The sequence below is a fragment of the Caretta caretta genome, chromosome 12, assembly GCF_965140235.1.
Source record: "Caretta caretta isolate rCarCar2 chromosome 12, rCarCar1.hap1, whole genome shotgun sequence".
Classification (NCBI taxonomy): domain Eukaryota; kingdom Metazoa; phylum Chordata; order Testudines; family Cheloniidae; genus Caretta; species Caretta caretta.
The window spans coordinates 11,316,051-11,330,912 of record NC_134217.1 but is presented as its reverse complement, the minus strand read 5'-3'; the positions used below and the strand labels follow the sequence as shown (position 1 = coordinate 11,330,912).

At 42.7% G+C, this 14,862-nt stretch overlaps 1 protein-coding gene and 1 long non-coding RNA gene across 3 annotated transcripts in view; one reads left to right on the top strand and one right to left on the bottom strand.

Moving 5' to 3' along the window:
* Positions 1-4,625: 4,625 nt before the first annotated feature.
* Positions 4,626-7,785, bottom strand: LOC125620805 (uncharacterized). The gene is made up of 3 exons (XR_007352325.2): positions 7,445-7,785; positions 6,688-6,840; positions 4,626-6,122 (listed from the first exon to the last, which is right to left on the bottom strand). It is a non-coding gene; the product is annotated as an uncharacterized LOC125620805 (long non-coding RNA).
* Positions 7,786-8,186: 401 nt separating this feature from the next.
* Positions 8,187-14,862, top strand: part of NFATC3 (nuclear factor of activated T cells 3) — a 143,191-nt gene continuing 136,515 nt past the window's right edge. For both annotated transcript variants that reach the window (XM_048870730.2, XM_048870729.2), the window contains exon 1: positions 8,187-8,584. In XM_048870730.2, the coding sequence (XP_048726687.2) occupies positions 8,485-8,584 (100 nt within the window). In that variant the 5' untranslated portion in view covers positions 8,187-8,484. The remainder of the gene's footprint in view (positions 8,585-14,862) is intronic.

Sequence of the window (14,862 nt, the reverse complement as noted above, 5' to 3'; positions counted from 1 at the left end):
TTGTTTCATATTCTCTGTGTGTATATAAAGTCTGCTGCAGTTTCCACGGTAAACATCTGATGAAGTGAGCTGTAGCTCACGAAAGCTCATGCTCAAATAAATTGGTTAGTCTCTAAGGTGCCACAAGTACTCCTTTTCTTTTTGCGAATACAGACTAACACGGCTGTTCCTCTGAAACTCCATATAATGTAATTTGACACAGCAATTATCTGACTTCAAATAAGATACTATCAGAGGCAGAAATTCCAAACTATCTGCTTGGAAAACTCTTCAAAATCCCGCAAAGTTCTAAATTTTGAATCAGAAAGCTCCCTGAAAAGAGCTAGTAGTTGTAGAAAACCACATTACATGTAGTTTACTATAGCAAGAGTTCATCGTAGTCCTCTTTCATTCAAGAATGTATGTGTAGTTTTTGGCATCTTAGCTAATCCAATTACACATTCTTTTCCAGCTTGTGTAGCTACATGACCTTGAATTTAGAGGTAAAAGCAAGCTCCAGGCCAACTGAGAGTGAGCTCATTGTAAAGGTTGGTGCTTCCTTGGGGAGAGGAAGTTGGCTGCCCTGGCAAGAGAATCAACCTTTTGATTAAGCATTGCATAAGCAGTAGCTACTTGTATGTTTTTAGATGAAGAAACAGAGTTATGAAGCATTCAGTAGTGGGTGGGAAATGATGATAAAATCATCCTCCCATATTGGATAAATAGCATAAAGCACTAGGACGGTAAGCTAGCCATGAATGTACAGCTGTTCTAAACAAAGCTGCAAACAGTGCTGCTTTTGTACTGGCTGGTTTCAGTTTTGTACTATTTTCTTTGCATTTGTAAAATGTATATGTTGCTTTAAAAGTTAGGTAGCCCAGATAATATTACTTAATAGATTTATATGCATCATCTGATGGCTGTGTAGCAGTGTATGGCATAAATAATCCTTAAGATTTATATGGCACTTTTCATCTTCAAAGTGCTTTACAAGCATGAACTAATTCATTCCATCATCTCTGAAATACATAAATATTACCTCAGTTTTGAAACGTGGTAACAATGGCAAATAGGTTAAAGACCAAATTTTCAAGTGTACACTAATTTGTGATGCAGAATTTCATGCTTATGGCCTGATTTTCAGATGTGCTGAGTATCAGCAACTCTAATAGAAGTCAAAGGGAGCTGCAGCTGCTCACCAACTGTGAAAATCCAGGCCTTAGAAGTCTCTAGGTAGGCAGCCAAAACTAGCGAGTGCATATGAAAATATTGGCCTAAGAGGTCCTTGAAGGATTTGGGCATTCTTGGCTACAGGTCCTGGCCTCTGGCCAGAAAACGACACTTCTTTCTGAAGTGTCCTCCTGATAGGGGGTGTTGTCAGGGGAAGTTGTAGCCTCCTAATTCAATGGATGTACTCAACTAGTGGTGGGTCTCGGTAGGGGAATGGGAGATAAGAAAGGGCCAGGTTGTGGGATTGCTGCCGTCCCATGGGGATGGGGAGGATCTGCCCTGTGTGAGGCTCGGGGGATAGTCCTGTCTCTTACTGAGCTCTGGTCCCATTGCTAGTGGTAGTGGTATCCCCAACCCCACATCTACCACCAAGCTCATGGGTTGATGGGTTGCCTTGGGTCTGGCATCAAGATGCCAATGGCAGTGGAATCTGGCCTGGCCTAGATCCGGGGCATTGCTTCCTGCACTAGCAGGGCATGTCTACACTAGAAAATTAAATTGACTTAAGTCGACATAAAGCCACCACAGTAAAGTGGTGTTTCGCATCCATACCATGCTCCTTCTGTGGGCGGTGCATGTATGGGGAATTGTGGGGCACTGACAACTGAAGCCGCCCCCCCCCCCACATACACACCAGAGCTGACATCTCAAGGTTTCAGCCTCTGGCGATGGGGCTCCAGCCATGAGCCCTCTATGAGGCTGACAGGCAATGTAAGTAAAGCAGTGTCTACACAGACACTGCTCCACCCTAACTACGTCAACCTAAGTGCTATGCCTCTCATGGCCTTACATCGACTTAGCTCTGTAGTGTAGACCAAGCCTCAGTGGTGGGTGCCAAACCTAAGTGGCAGGTTGCAATACCATCCACCGCCAGACCAAACCTGAGTGGTGCTATGTGTTCTGTGGGCGCAACTGAAGCAACCTGTAGGTTTCATTTATCTTAAATGTTGAGTAATTTAGCCATCCTTTCTCTGTACAAAACAAAAGCCCCATCCAGTCATCGGTCCACATACAAAGAATACTGCATAGTTATCTTTTATATAGTGTTATTGCAGGGAAAATACCATATCTAGAGAGGTTTGTTCTGTCACCTTTCATTCCAGCTAGGCTCTTGTATCAACCATCCTACACTAGTAGGCGCTTCAGGGAAATCACCTTCAGGTGTTGCTCCAGATGACTAAAATTTTCAAATGTACTTACCTAGTTCAGCACTTGAGAAAATCAGAAAACTCATTTAAACATCCAAATTTGGAAATTTTGGCCAATTTAATATCTATTTCAGATCATCTGCCTCTTTAAATTTCCAATGGTTAGTTTTTTGTCTTATTAAATTATTTTAATAAACATCACAAAATACAATTCAGAACATTCTGAAACACATAATTACATTCCCATTTACTCCTCTATTCTTCTCATTCAGAGAGCCAATATGTCAAAGTAACTTATAAAAAAAAAATAGCTTGAAGGCTAATGTCTCTTCTAAACCATACATATACTGGACAACCCCACACCTGACACTATGTGAGTGAAACAGTTCTGCACTGAGCATTTGTCTTATGCAGCGTTTTCATTCTCAAGAAGGTAAGCCATAAAGAGCTTCCAAAGTTTACTCAGACAAATTCCTTCTGCCCTGAATTGTGTGTGTATATGAATAAAAAGTTTCATATAATGCCATGTACCTCAGCTGAGATTGCAGGGTCTTACACTAGTTTAAATTTACAGTTTTCTTTTTCAACAGTAGAGGCTGCTTGTTTTTCCACTTTTTATTCCTATAAGAATTGGCAGGGATGGAGAGGATTAACATGGCTCCTTGCATAGGAATACCTACCTGGAAGGGACCTCCTAGGTCACTGAGTCCAGTCCCATGCTGTCATAGACAACTGTCCCATGATATTATTCCATTCATAAACTTATCAAGCTCCATCTTAAAAGTTGTTAGCTCCCACAACTTGTATTGGAAGGCTGTTCCAAAACCTCATTGTTAGAAATTGTCTTCTAAGTTCCAATCTAAATTTATTCATGGATGGTTTATACCCATTTGTTCTTGTGTCAACTTTGTCCTTTAGCTTACATAGCTCTTCTCCTTCCCTGATGTTTACCCCCAAATGTAATTTATAGGAACAGTCTTGTCCCCTCTTAGCCTTCACTTTGCTAGGCTAAGCAAGCCAAGCTCCTTTAGTCTCTTGAAAGATAGGTTTCCATTCCCCTGATCATCCAAGTAGCCCTTCTTTGCAGTTAAGTACAATATACAGCCACCGCAGTAATCAAAGCACTGTTTCCCATCGACACTATGCTCCTTCTGTTAGTGGTGCGTGTCCTCAGCAGGAGCATTTCCACCAACTTAACTGTTTACGGCATTGTGGGGCTGACTGCTGAAGTTTTGTAGTGAGGAGGTGTGGCCACCCTCAGAGATTGACAAGGAGGAGCCACAATGTGCTGCCTGCCACACCTCGCTTGCTGGAAGCTGGGGGGTAGGACAGGAAGGGGAAGTATAAAAGGTCAGCCCTGCAGCTCAATTGGGCTGGAGCTGTCAAGGGAGACAGATGCATCCTGCTGGAGCCTGAAGAAGACCCTGGCTGTACTGAGGAATGGTGAATGTTCCCAGGGCTGTCAGCTGATGGAGATGCCAAGGAGCTCCTGGGGCTGCCAGCTGACCGAGACACCGATAAGCTGCTGGGGCTGTTGCTGGCCATCTACCCTGGGGAGATGGAGGACAACTACACTGTAGAGGTACCAAACCCTGGGGGATATAGAAAGTAGCCCAGGGAAACTAGATGACAGTCTGGTTGAGAGTTGGCCTGATACAAGGTCAGCGTGTTGTGGGTAGATCCCCACTGACCCAGTGGTGGACCGTTCTGCCACTGTTAGGGCCCTGGACTGGGAAGCGGTGGAGTTGGGTAGGCCTGCGTCCTGTCCCGCACCTCACCCCTGGGATGGCAGCCTCCTCACATTTAACCAAATGATCACTGCATATACATACAATCTAATTCAGTAGACTCAGTGTATTAATTAGGGCTGTTGATTAATCGCAGTTAACTCACGCGATTAACTAAAAAAAAATAATCCCGATTAATTGCAGTTTTAATCTCACTATTAAACAATAGAATACCCATTGAAATTTATTAAATATTTTGGATTTTTTTTACATTTCCATATATATTGTATTCTGTGTTGTAATTGAAATCAAAGTGTATATTATTAGTATTTTTCAATTCACCTCATACAAGTATTGTAGTGCAATCTTTGTCATGAAAGTCCAATTTACAAATGTAGGTTTTTTTGTTTTTAAGTGTAGTTATGCAACAAAAACTTCAGCGCCTGCAAGTCCACTCAGTCTTACTACTTATTCAGCCAGTTGCTCAGACAAACAAGTTTGTTTACATTTACGGGAGATAATGCTGCCCTCTTCTTATTTACAATGTCACCAGAAAGTGAGAACAGGCATTTGCATGGCACTTTTGTAGCTGGCATGGCAAGGTATTTACATGCCAGATATGCTAAACATTCATATGTGTTTCCACGTTCATGACGCTCCTTTAAAAAAAAAAACGCATTAAGTTTGTGACTGAACTCTCTGGGGAAGAACAGCATGTCTCCTGCTCTGTTTTACCCACATTCTGCCATATATTTCATAGCAGTCTCAGATGATTAGCCAGCACATGTTGTTCATTTTAAGAACACTTTCACTGCAGATCTGACAAAAAAGCAAAGAAGGTACCAATGTGAGATTTCTAAAGATAACTACAGCACTCGACCCAAGATTTAAGAATCTGAAGTGGCTTCCAAAATCTAAGAGGGATGAGGTGTGGAGCATGCTTTCAGAAGTCTTAAAAGAGCAACACTCCGATGTGGAAACTACAGAACTTGAACCACCAAAAAAGAAAATCAACCTTCTGCTGGTGGTATCTGACTCAGATAATGAAAATGAACATCCATCGGTCTGCACTGCTTTGGATTGTTATCGAGCAGAACCCATCATCAGAATGGACGCATGTCCCCTGGAATGGTGGTTGAAGCAGGAAGGGATATGAATTTTTAGTGCATCTGGCACGTAAATATCTTGTGATGCCTGCTACAATGTTTGTCTGACTTTCAGGTGACATTGTAAACAAGAAGGGAGCAGCATTATCTCCTGTAAATGTAAACAAACTTGTTTGTTTGAGCAACTGGCTGAATAAGTAGTAGGACTGAGTGGATTTACAGGCGCTTAAAATTTTACTTTTTTTTAAAATTTTTGAATGCAGCTTTTTTTGTACATAATTCAAGCATTTGTAAGTTTTCATTATAAAGAGATTGCACTACAGTAATATTTGGTGAATTGAAAAATACTATTCTTTTTACAGTAGAAGTAATTATCAAAAATGTAAGGTGAGCACTATAAACTTTGTGTTATAATTGAAATAAGTATATTTGCAAATGTAGAAAACATCAACAAATATGTAAATAGTATTCTATTACTCTTTAAGAGCATGATTAATTTTTTAATCGCTTGACAGCCCTAGTATTAAACAGCCCTAGCTGTTTAAATTATATGGCAGCTTTATCTACAATTCCAGAGCATTTCATATGACACAGGCTAAACCATTAGTGATATTTACATTTTTGCCTATTGGTTAAACAAAGTCATGTTTCCTAAGAGTGGTGTTTAAGTCCCATTAGCATGGCTAGTGCTGTCTTCAATTCCTAGCATAAACCTAAAATGCTTCAAAATGAAATTTCTATAGATTAGTCTGTTACTTCTAGCAGCCTTTATGTTTTATTACCCCATAGGACATTGTAGTGAGAGTCTTAGTTCAAGATGAGAGATAATTAGAAGATATTCAGATGTGGGATTTCTTATACAGCCGATTCCAGCCTTTTTAGACTGTACTCCTATGGTCTCACTTCTGTTTTTCAGTCACAGGGACAGATGTCTGAGTAGTAAAAACAATATAATTAATACAATTTCTTTTGTACTTCTAATTTTCACATGTATCTTGAAATGAGGCAAAGTTGTAAATCACTAAGGGTATACCATTATACAGACTCAATATTCTGAGATTTCTATCCTTTTCTCACTGAAGACTTTGTTTTTCTTCTTCCTGATGATGCTCAGTAGATACTTTAAGTTACTCACAATTATTCAAGTCCTCTCTTTTTAAGAAGCCTGAAACTTCAGAGGATAAAAAACTCTAAAATAGTCTAATCAAAAATTAAATTTCATCTGCTTGTGCTGATTCATTTGTCTACTTCCATGTTAGTCATTAATAAATATAATATATTTGAACACCACTAGACTATATATGAAAATGATCAAATACCCTATTTATTGTCTTTGACTGGCAAGAGTAATTGTTTAAGACACTTATTTCTCAGTTGAAAACCTGCAGGAGGACTTTGTCCCCTTACTTATCTTTAAGAGCAATAAATTACCATATCTTATAGACCTTATCAAAAGGCTTTACAAGAAAGCAAGTAAATGTTTGTCAAAACACTCACCTACTATATTTTCTCCTACTACACCAAGTGTCATGTTTTTCACCTTAAAAACAGATCACTGATTAATTCCAGTAGGTCTTTATCTTCCTATTGTACCAGTTTACTCGCATGTCAATTAGTTCACTGAAAATGAGGTTGAAGTTCTTCATTGGTCTGTAATAAATACAATTAAGGATAGTGTTTCAGTTGTACCTTTGAAATGAAGAATTAAGATGGGCCTTTCTATAGTTTGATTTAATGATTAGTAAAACCAGCGTGAAAGAAATACCTTGCTTGAGCAAACGAAAACACAGAAAATACTATGTAATTTTAAAAATCTCATTTAATCAAATGAGCTGTAAGAAAAGTCACAGGTTTCAGAGTAGCAGCCAGGGTTAGTCTGTATCTGCTAAAAGAGGAGGAGGACTTGTGGCACCTCAGAGACTAACAAATTTATTTGAGCATAAGCTACAGCTGTAGCTCAGGAAAGCTTACATCTCTAAGGTGCCGCAAGTACTCACCCACTTTTTTTTTTTTTTTTTTTGAAGAAGTTCCTTTAAGGGTTCAGTGGAAAATCTGGCATCTATCATTGCTGTTTGCAGGGTTGTAACCGCCTTTGTCCCAGGCTATTACAGACAGGGGCAGGAGGCGGTAGTGTGCGTTGGACCAATCTCTGGGGGGAAGCGAGACAAGGGTGGGAACTGGGCAGAGCTCGGGGCAGTGGGGAAGCTTCTCTCTCTCTCTCACCAAGCGAAGTCGGCCCAAGAAAAGACGTTACCTCGCCCACCTTCTCTCTGACAGCCCGCGACCCGCAGCACTCCAGACAGAAACATTAAGGGTGGGAAGGAGAGATGAGGCTGGGGCCAGGCTCCCAGCTGCGCTGGGGGGTGGGCACTCTGGTATCTCCAGCTGTCTCCCCCCCCCCCGTATTTTTACTCCCCAGAGGGCTGCGGTCAGACGCTGCTGCTCCGGGGGCGGGATCCTCTCTTGCAGATGGGGCTGCGCTGCAACGTGGCTGGCAGCCCTGCGCCGGCGGGCGGCGCCCCGACAGGCCCCAGAGAGGTGCTCTCCACAGCGCCCCCCGCCCACTGGGCTGAGTTCCCTGGACGCCCCCTGGGGCGGCTGCCGCTCCCGCTCCCCTTCCCCGCCGCGAGGAGGCTGGGCCTAAACACTACGTCTCCCAGTAGCCCTTGAGGCAGAAGGTTAGCGCTCGTATCACGTGGCCTGCCCTGACGCGTCTCCCTCTCCTCCCCCTCCCCCCCGAAGTCACGAGGAGAGCGTCCGTTGGGCCTACGTCATGAGCCAAACACAGCGTCTGGGAGTCCGAGGGTGGGAAACGGTAGCGGGCGAGGGGGAGCGGAGCAGGCACACGGAGAAGGGGTGGAGCTAGGGCGTGTGGAGAAGCTGCCAGTACCAAAGCATCAGGGAAAGGGGGGGCGTGGTCAGCGCACGAGGGAAGGGGACGGAGAAGGACGGCGCGATTGGGTGAAGTGTCCTCGCAGCTGAGGGGCCGTCAGAGCGCGAGGCGGGGTCGGTGCGGGAGGGACCAACACGGGTAGCGCGTGAGCCCCGGGGAGAGCGCGGCGGGGGGCGGAGCCGCGGAGGGGCGGGGCCTCCCGCGGCCCGTAGTGGTTGCCCACCCCCTGAGTGACAGACGGAGTCCGAGCGAGGGAGCAGGGACGGGAGCTGCGGCGGCCGGTGCTCGCTCTCCCGTGTTATGAGGCGGCCCTGAGAGGCGCGGCGGGGAGCCCAGCCCAGCGGCAGCCCGGCGCGGCCCGGGTGGGGACTGGGTCTCGCCTCACACCCCCGGCCAAACCGATGACTACGGCAAACTGCGGCGCCCCTGACGAGTTCGACTTCAGGCTGATCTTCGGGGAGGACGGGCAGCCGGGCCCGGGGCCGCCGTTGGGGCCTGCAGGTGCGTCGCTGCGGTCGGCTGTCGCGGGCTGCCTTCCCACCGTGCGAGGAGGGGGGCTGGTTGCCGCTTTCCGAGGGGCTGGGCTGGGCTGGGCTGGGGGGAGCCGTCGAGCACTCGGGTGGGGAACGCTCCTCCCCGTGGCGCGGGGGCTCCCGCCGGGCTCCTCCAGCCCTGCTCGGGGGGTCGGGATGAGCCCTGGTGGGGCAGGAGTGACGAAACTCTGTGAGCCCTCCCCCTGCAATGCGCCGCGCTTAGGGTGCTGCTCAACCGGTTTCCAGCGGCACTCGCGCGCCAGCAAGCCTCCATTCGGACACTATCGCTTCCCCGCCACAGGCTAGGAAGCCAGGCTGCAGCGGCATAACGCGGGGATGGCCCAGGCACCGCTGCCCAGGGAGCTCCGAGGCCTCCTTAATAATCCACGAAGCGCTAGGGACCCTCGCCCGCAGCGTGCTCGCACTTGGGCCGTTCAGGGGCCGTTTGCCTCTTCCCCTAATACCTTGAGGAAAAACTGGCCTAGAATAGCGGGGAATGGAGGGAGTCTAGTCTGTATGTGCCTTGAACTTCGCTGTTTTGTTTAGGAAGTAGTGTATGTAGTATGGGCTTCTCCCGCCCCCAGCGCCTAACTTCCCAAGTGAGAAACTGAGTTAGGTTGAAGTGCATGGATGTGCAATCTTTTTCTGGTAGGCGCTTGCATTAGGAAGCAACACAGTACAAAGAAATTGTGGTCTAGGTATGTATTTATTGGTACCACTGAACAGCATTCTATCCCACTACACAGTGTTTTGGGATTAGTCCAGGCTTTCTTTAGCATCTTCACACCACTTTTTTTTTTTTTTTTTTAGTGGTCCAGATTTCAGTTTCACTAACAAACTGGTCCTCACAAATTAGAAACCAAGTAAATATTGGAAGGTAGTCAGCTATGAAGTGGGAAATATATTTGGTGTAGCAATGTAAAATATATTAAATTTGTTGCACTACATGTACAAAAGTGTCATTTGCTACCAGTAGTTCTGGGTTTATTTTCTTTATACAGCTTTTACATATCTCCTGTTGAGTGTTTAGTGTGTTTTTCACTTTCAATGATATGACTTAGATGAGAAGCATTTGTTTCTTGTTAGATGTGCTTGCATCACTGTAGTGCTGTTTTTTATCCTGTTCTGTTTCAGCTAGTATTCTAGATACTTATACCTCGATAACAAATACAAAACCCCTTACTTATTGAAAAATACTAGAAATTAAAAATAACTCATAAATGTGGTGTAGGAATGTGCAGCATATTAGGATCCATTTGCACAACTATATGCAAGTTGGGAGTCACCGTGAAAATACAGTTAGTTCTCTGACCTTATTGTGGAAGGGCCCAAATCGTGTTAACTGAGTTAATACATTGACCTGTTGTTTAGCCTAGTTTCAAGACACTGCTGAAATGTGATTATGTCTAGTCTACTAAATACTGCAGCCATGTTCCGACTCTGTTCTCTCACTATGTGTATAGTAGAGAGACCTTTACGGTATCAGGTTAAATTGATTAAAAATCTTTATCTGTATTTTAATATGTATTCGACCATATGTATTTCAGGTTGTATGATTTTAAACACTTCCCTAACTTTCAGTAAATTAGGAAGTCTGGCACTAAGACCAAATGCATGGCACCCTTAAAAGAGTACTTTTACTAAGTCATGCTGCTGCCTAGGTAGAGCATTTCAGATGGAAGGTTTTTTTTATTCTCACAAGACTGCTGCTGTTTCAGGGTCCCTGGCTTTTGTTAGTCAAATAGCATGCATGTTATGGTGCTATATAAATAGTGTACATATAACTCAAATGGAAAACAAAGGAAAAATTATAGCAATTGTGAATAGGATATGGAACAGTGTTTATCTAGTGAGAATAAAAAAATTAAAACTGAAATGTTCTGCATAGGCATTTGGCAACTGAGAATAAAGCATCATGTCTCAAATTAATATAGAACAAAAACCAAATTGGACAAAAATTCAATAGAAATTTGGTAGAGGTATTACTAACTTTAATGATGCAACTTAGTGAAAGTACTGGATCAACGGTTTTACTATTGCATTACAAGAATGTTTGTTTGCAAAAACAGTATTAGCTGAAAACATTTTTTAAGCAATCCTGTAAACTAGATATTTGTCTATTCATCACATGAGCCAATTCATATGGAGGAGCTTAGGGCAGTGGCTGCATAGATTTGCATATCCATTAAGGTGATCAGGACTGGTGTCCACAGGTGCAACCTGGGACCAGTGTTGCTTCTAATTTTTCCCACACATGTGCAGAATGAATTTTGTTATGTGCACCAATATGGAGGTGATGTGTGACACATCATCTTCGTATTGGTGCACATAACAAAATTCATGTGTTGGGGGTGGGACCGAGGGGTTTGGCGTGTGAGAGAGGGCTCAGGGTTGGGGTGCAGGCGTGTGAGGGCTCTGGCTGGGGGTGTGGGCTCGGGCGTGGGGCTGGGGATGAGGGGCTGAGGCATAGGGTTGGCTGGGGATGAGGGGCTCAGGGCTGGTGCAGAGGGTGGGGGAATGGAGGGAGGAAGAGGGCTCCAGCTGGGGGTGCGGGCTCTGGGGTGGGGCCAGGGATGAGTGGTTTGGGGGGCAGGAGGGTGCTCCTGGGGTATGGTGGGGAGAGATGACTTCTCCCTCTACCCCCGCTCTCCCTCCCTGCAGCAGCACCTGTGCTGGGGATGGGGAGAGAGGCTCCTCTCCCCACTGCAGCAGCACCTGTGCTGGGGATGGGGAGAGAGGCTCCCGCCCTGGCCACGGCAGGTCTGGGGCTGAGTTGGGGCAGGAGAGGGGTGCCCCTCCCCTGGCTGTAGAAGGGTAGGGGTCAGGCTAGGTTGCGGCCAGGGGAGAGATGCCTCTCCCCTAGCTGTGGCAGGTCCCAGCCAGGCTGGTTGCCGGAGCACCTGTGCGGTGCTAAATAGGCGGCTGCTGCACAGTCACACAGCTTATAGGGAACTCCTGAATACATCGTCATGGGACAGAGGGGTTGGGACAGGTCCCTGCTTCCAAATACTATTATGTAAGAACTGCCAATCCTCTGCAGTTCGTTTTTTCTGTTTGAGTATATTATAGTAATTGGAGGCAAATGTTATAAATGCTGTAAGTCTCTATTCTGTTGTGGTCAGCTGTGTAACAGGATATTTTATGTCCTGTCAGTTTGCTATTTTATGCAGGGTAGACTGATCTAAATCAAGGCAATTTAAATCACTAAGTGGAAAGCCTTGATGTAAATAATCAACTTTCCATTTGTATTTCAGTTATTTGCTAAGGAAAGATGCATTCTCATACAACCATTAACACATGGTGATTTACAACTAAATAGGGCCTTTACACTATCGTTGGTACATCTTTTTGCGATGTGGGAGAGTGCACTATAACTATATGCATTTATTTAAGCAATTAAATAGCTTTTCAGATTCTTATTAATTGTACATTTTAGTATGTTAGAAAATGGTAAAAGATATATTGCTATTTATTAGATAATTAACTTTTTGCTCATGATTTGTGCCAAGCTGCATCAGAATAACTGGAATTTAATTAAATACACAAACAGTATATAAATTTTATTTTTATTAAACAAGACCTTAACACAGTACATAACTTATTATGCCATATTTATGAAGCCTGACCTCAAAAGTTAGACAGCATAGGGGAGGTAATATCTTTTATTGGACCATCTTCTGTTGGTGAGAGAGACACGCTTTTTGAGCCACACAGAGCTCTTCAAGTCTGGGAAAGGTACTCTGAGTGTCACAGCAAAATTCAGGGTGGAACAGATTGTTTAGCATAAGTAGTTAGCCTATATTATAAGGGACCATTATAAGGCTTTGAAAAAACAGTCTTTAACTCAGTTTTTGATCGAGGTTCATTAATTTAGCCTATTTATTTTTTCATTTAAATGTTATAAGAGATAACAAGTTTAGGCCTTAACATTTATATTAGATTCAGATTTCATTCTAAACATGTTTATTTTTAAAAAGTAAAATATACCATAATTCAAAATCTGATTTTTAAATAAATCAGTTGAAAAAAATCCACCCTGGTTTTATACACTGTAAAAATGCACATGACATGTTACAGTGGCTATAGCTGTAACTATTATATTAGAAACATATTTCATTTAAGTGTTACAGAAGCTGAAACCTAACTATATATCTTTCCCAATCCATGGGAAGCTTTTAGGGTTGTTAAACACTTACCTTGTGCTGTGCTCCTCTTCAAAGGAAATGGTGGGGGGAAAAACTACTAGGCATGTGGGAGAAATGCACAACGTTAGCATTTTTTGGTAATAACATAGAAGATAAGTCTAAACTGACACTTCTAACTTTAATATCACTTTTCCAATTATCTAGTCAGGAATACTGTTGTGGTATGGGCTGTATATTCATAGTTCTAAAATGTATAGTCTAACTTTCAAAGAAATAAAAAGCCATCCACTTCTTCAGAGTATTTAATTTATTACATTCTTTAAGAACTCCTATCCAAGGGATGCCAATTGAAGACTCTGGGTACACTGACACATGTTTTAAAAAAAGAGGAATTTAAAATCAGTCATAACAGCATTTTTTTTCTTTCCCTCTTTTCTCCACTCCTATCATGTCATTACTACACAGTAGTTCATTGAAATTCATGTGTAATGCTTAGTTTTGTGCTGGATTGCGTGAATGGTGACCACCTTGACTAGTGTAGTTGTGCTTGTACTGGTTAATCTAGTAATTGCTGTTAGGGTGGTCTATTTGAAAGATTGTTTAGAAGTATCCACCAATCTAAAGTCTAATACTGCAACCTTAGTTAGAACTTAGTTCCATTAAAGTAAAAGGGATTTCCCGTATTAATAAACTAGTCAGATGAGAAGGGGGGTTGTGGGATAGTGCCAAATTCTGGGTGCCTCCTCTGTCCCCTCTCCTTGGCATAGTGCACTATTCTTGTTCTTGCCATAGTGAAGACAGAAATATTCTTCATTTTTGGAATGTGTAAAAGCCAAAACAGATACTTGGAATTCTAGCTAATAAAGGTTTCAGTTTCTCTTTGACTTGCAGCACTGTTGATCAGTGTTGTTCTACTATAAAATTTTAGGCTGACCTCAAAATATATTAAGACACAGAATTTTATAAAACTAAAACAGTTCAATAGTGGCAGCCATTTATGATGACTTTAAGAGTTGCATATGGCATCTTAACTTTTAAACTAGTGTTGAAATTGTAATTAACACTCCCTCACAATCCAGTAGATTTTCACTTTTATTGTTTAGTTCTGCCAAATGTTACTTTGTAATTTGTACTTTGAGAAAACTTAACTTGAGGGACTAATGTGTTAAAACTGAACTTGGTGATACCAAATTTGTGTTTTCTTAGAAAAGATTAAGCTTGACTGTTCAAACTTTGTGTGTAATAGTTGACACTTGACGATGTTCGCTGTTGAATGATGTAAATGAAGAGGCACTGCATGTCAGTATATGAGGAAATTTCATTTACAAATCAATGTACATTTTAAGCAAGACAGTATATGGTGTACATAGAAAGTTAAAAGATGGTACCTAAGATGAGGCATACCATGTTACCTGAGTTGGACAATGAGAGCCTATATATAAAGTGTTAAAAATACACCTATTTATAAACTAATTATCTTCCCTACAAAGAAACCAGTCCTGCAAATTGTTGAGATCCTTCAGTTCTCATTGTAGTCAGTGGGAATTGAGTGCATGCAGGACTTCCTAGGTGGTGCTCAGTATCTTGCAGGTTCAGGCCCTGCAATAACCAAACTTGTTGCTAATTGGGTATATTGTTTTTATGTATTGTGGAGGTCAACTTAAGTTAAAAACGTGTTTGTGCAGCTTGTGACTTTTAATGTTTTGCAGATCAACTCTGCCAGTTGTCTGTCAGCCACTCATAAGCAATTTGCTATTGATGGTGCCGCTAAAAATATTGTCGTCTGCATTGTGCTCTTCTGTTGTGATCTCATAGAAATTTGATAGGTACATTGTGTTTTGCAGTATAATAGCATAATGCAATCTACTGATTATGGGTTGACATCGGGGGCAGGGGGGAATCACAAACTCTTTATAATGGTTTTTATCTCCATCTTTACTACAATCCTAGTAAAGATTAGATAATTTTAGTTAGACTTTTGTCAAAATGAGTGCCTTTGAAAATGCCATTACACAGGTTTACTCTCAAGATTACTGTTTTATAGTAGGTATGGTATTTGCAAAAACACTAGATGTTATATAGTTAGACATTCATGCATTTT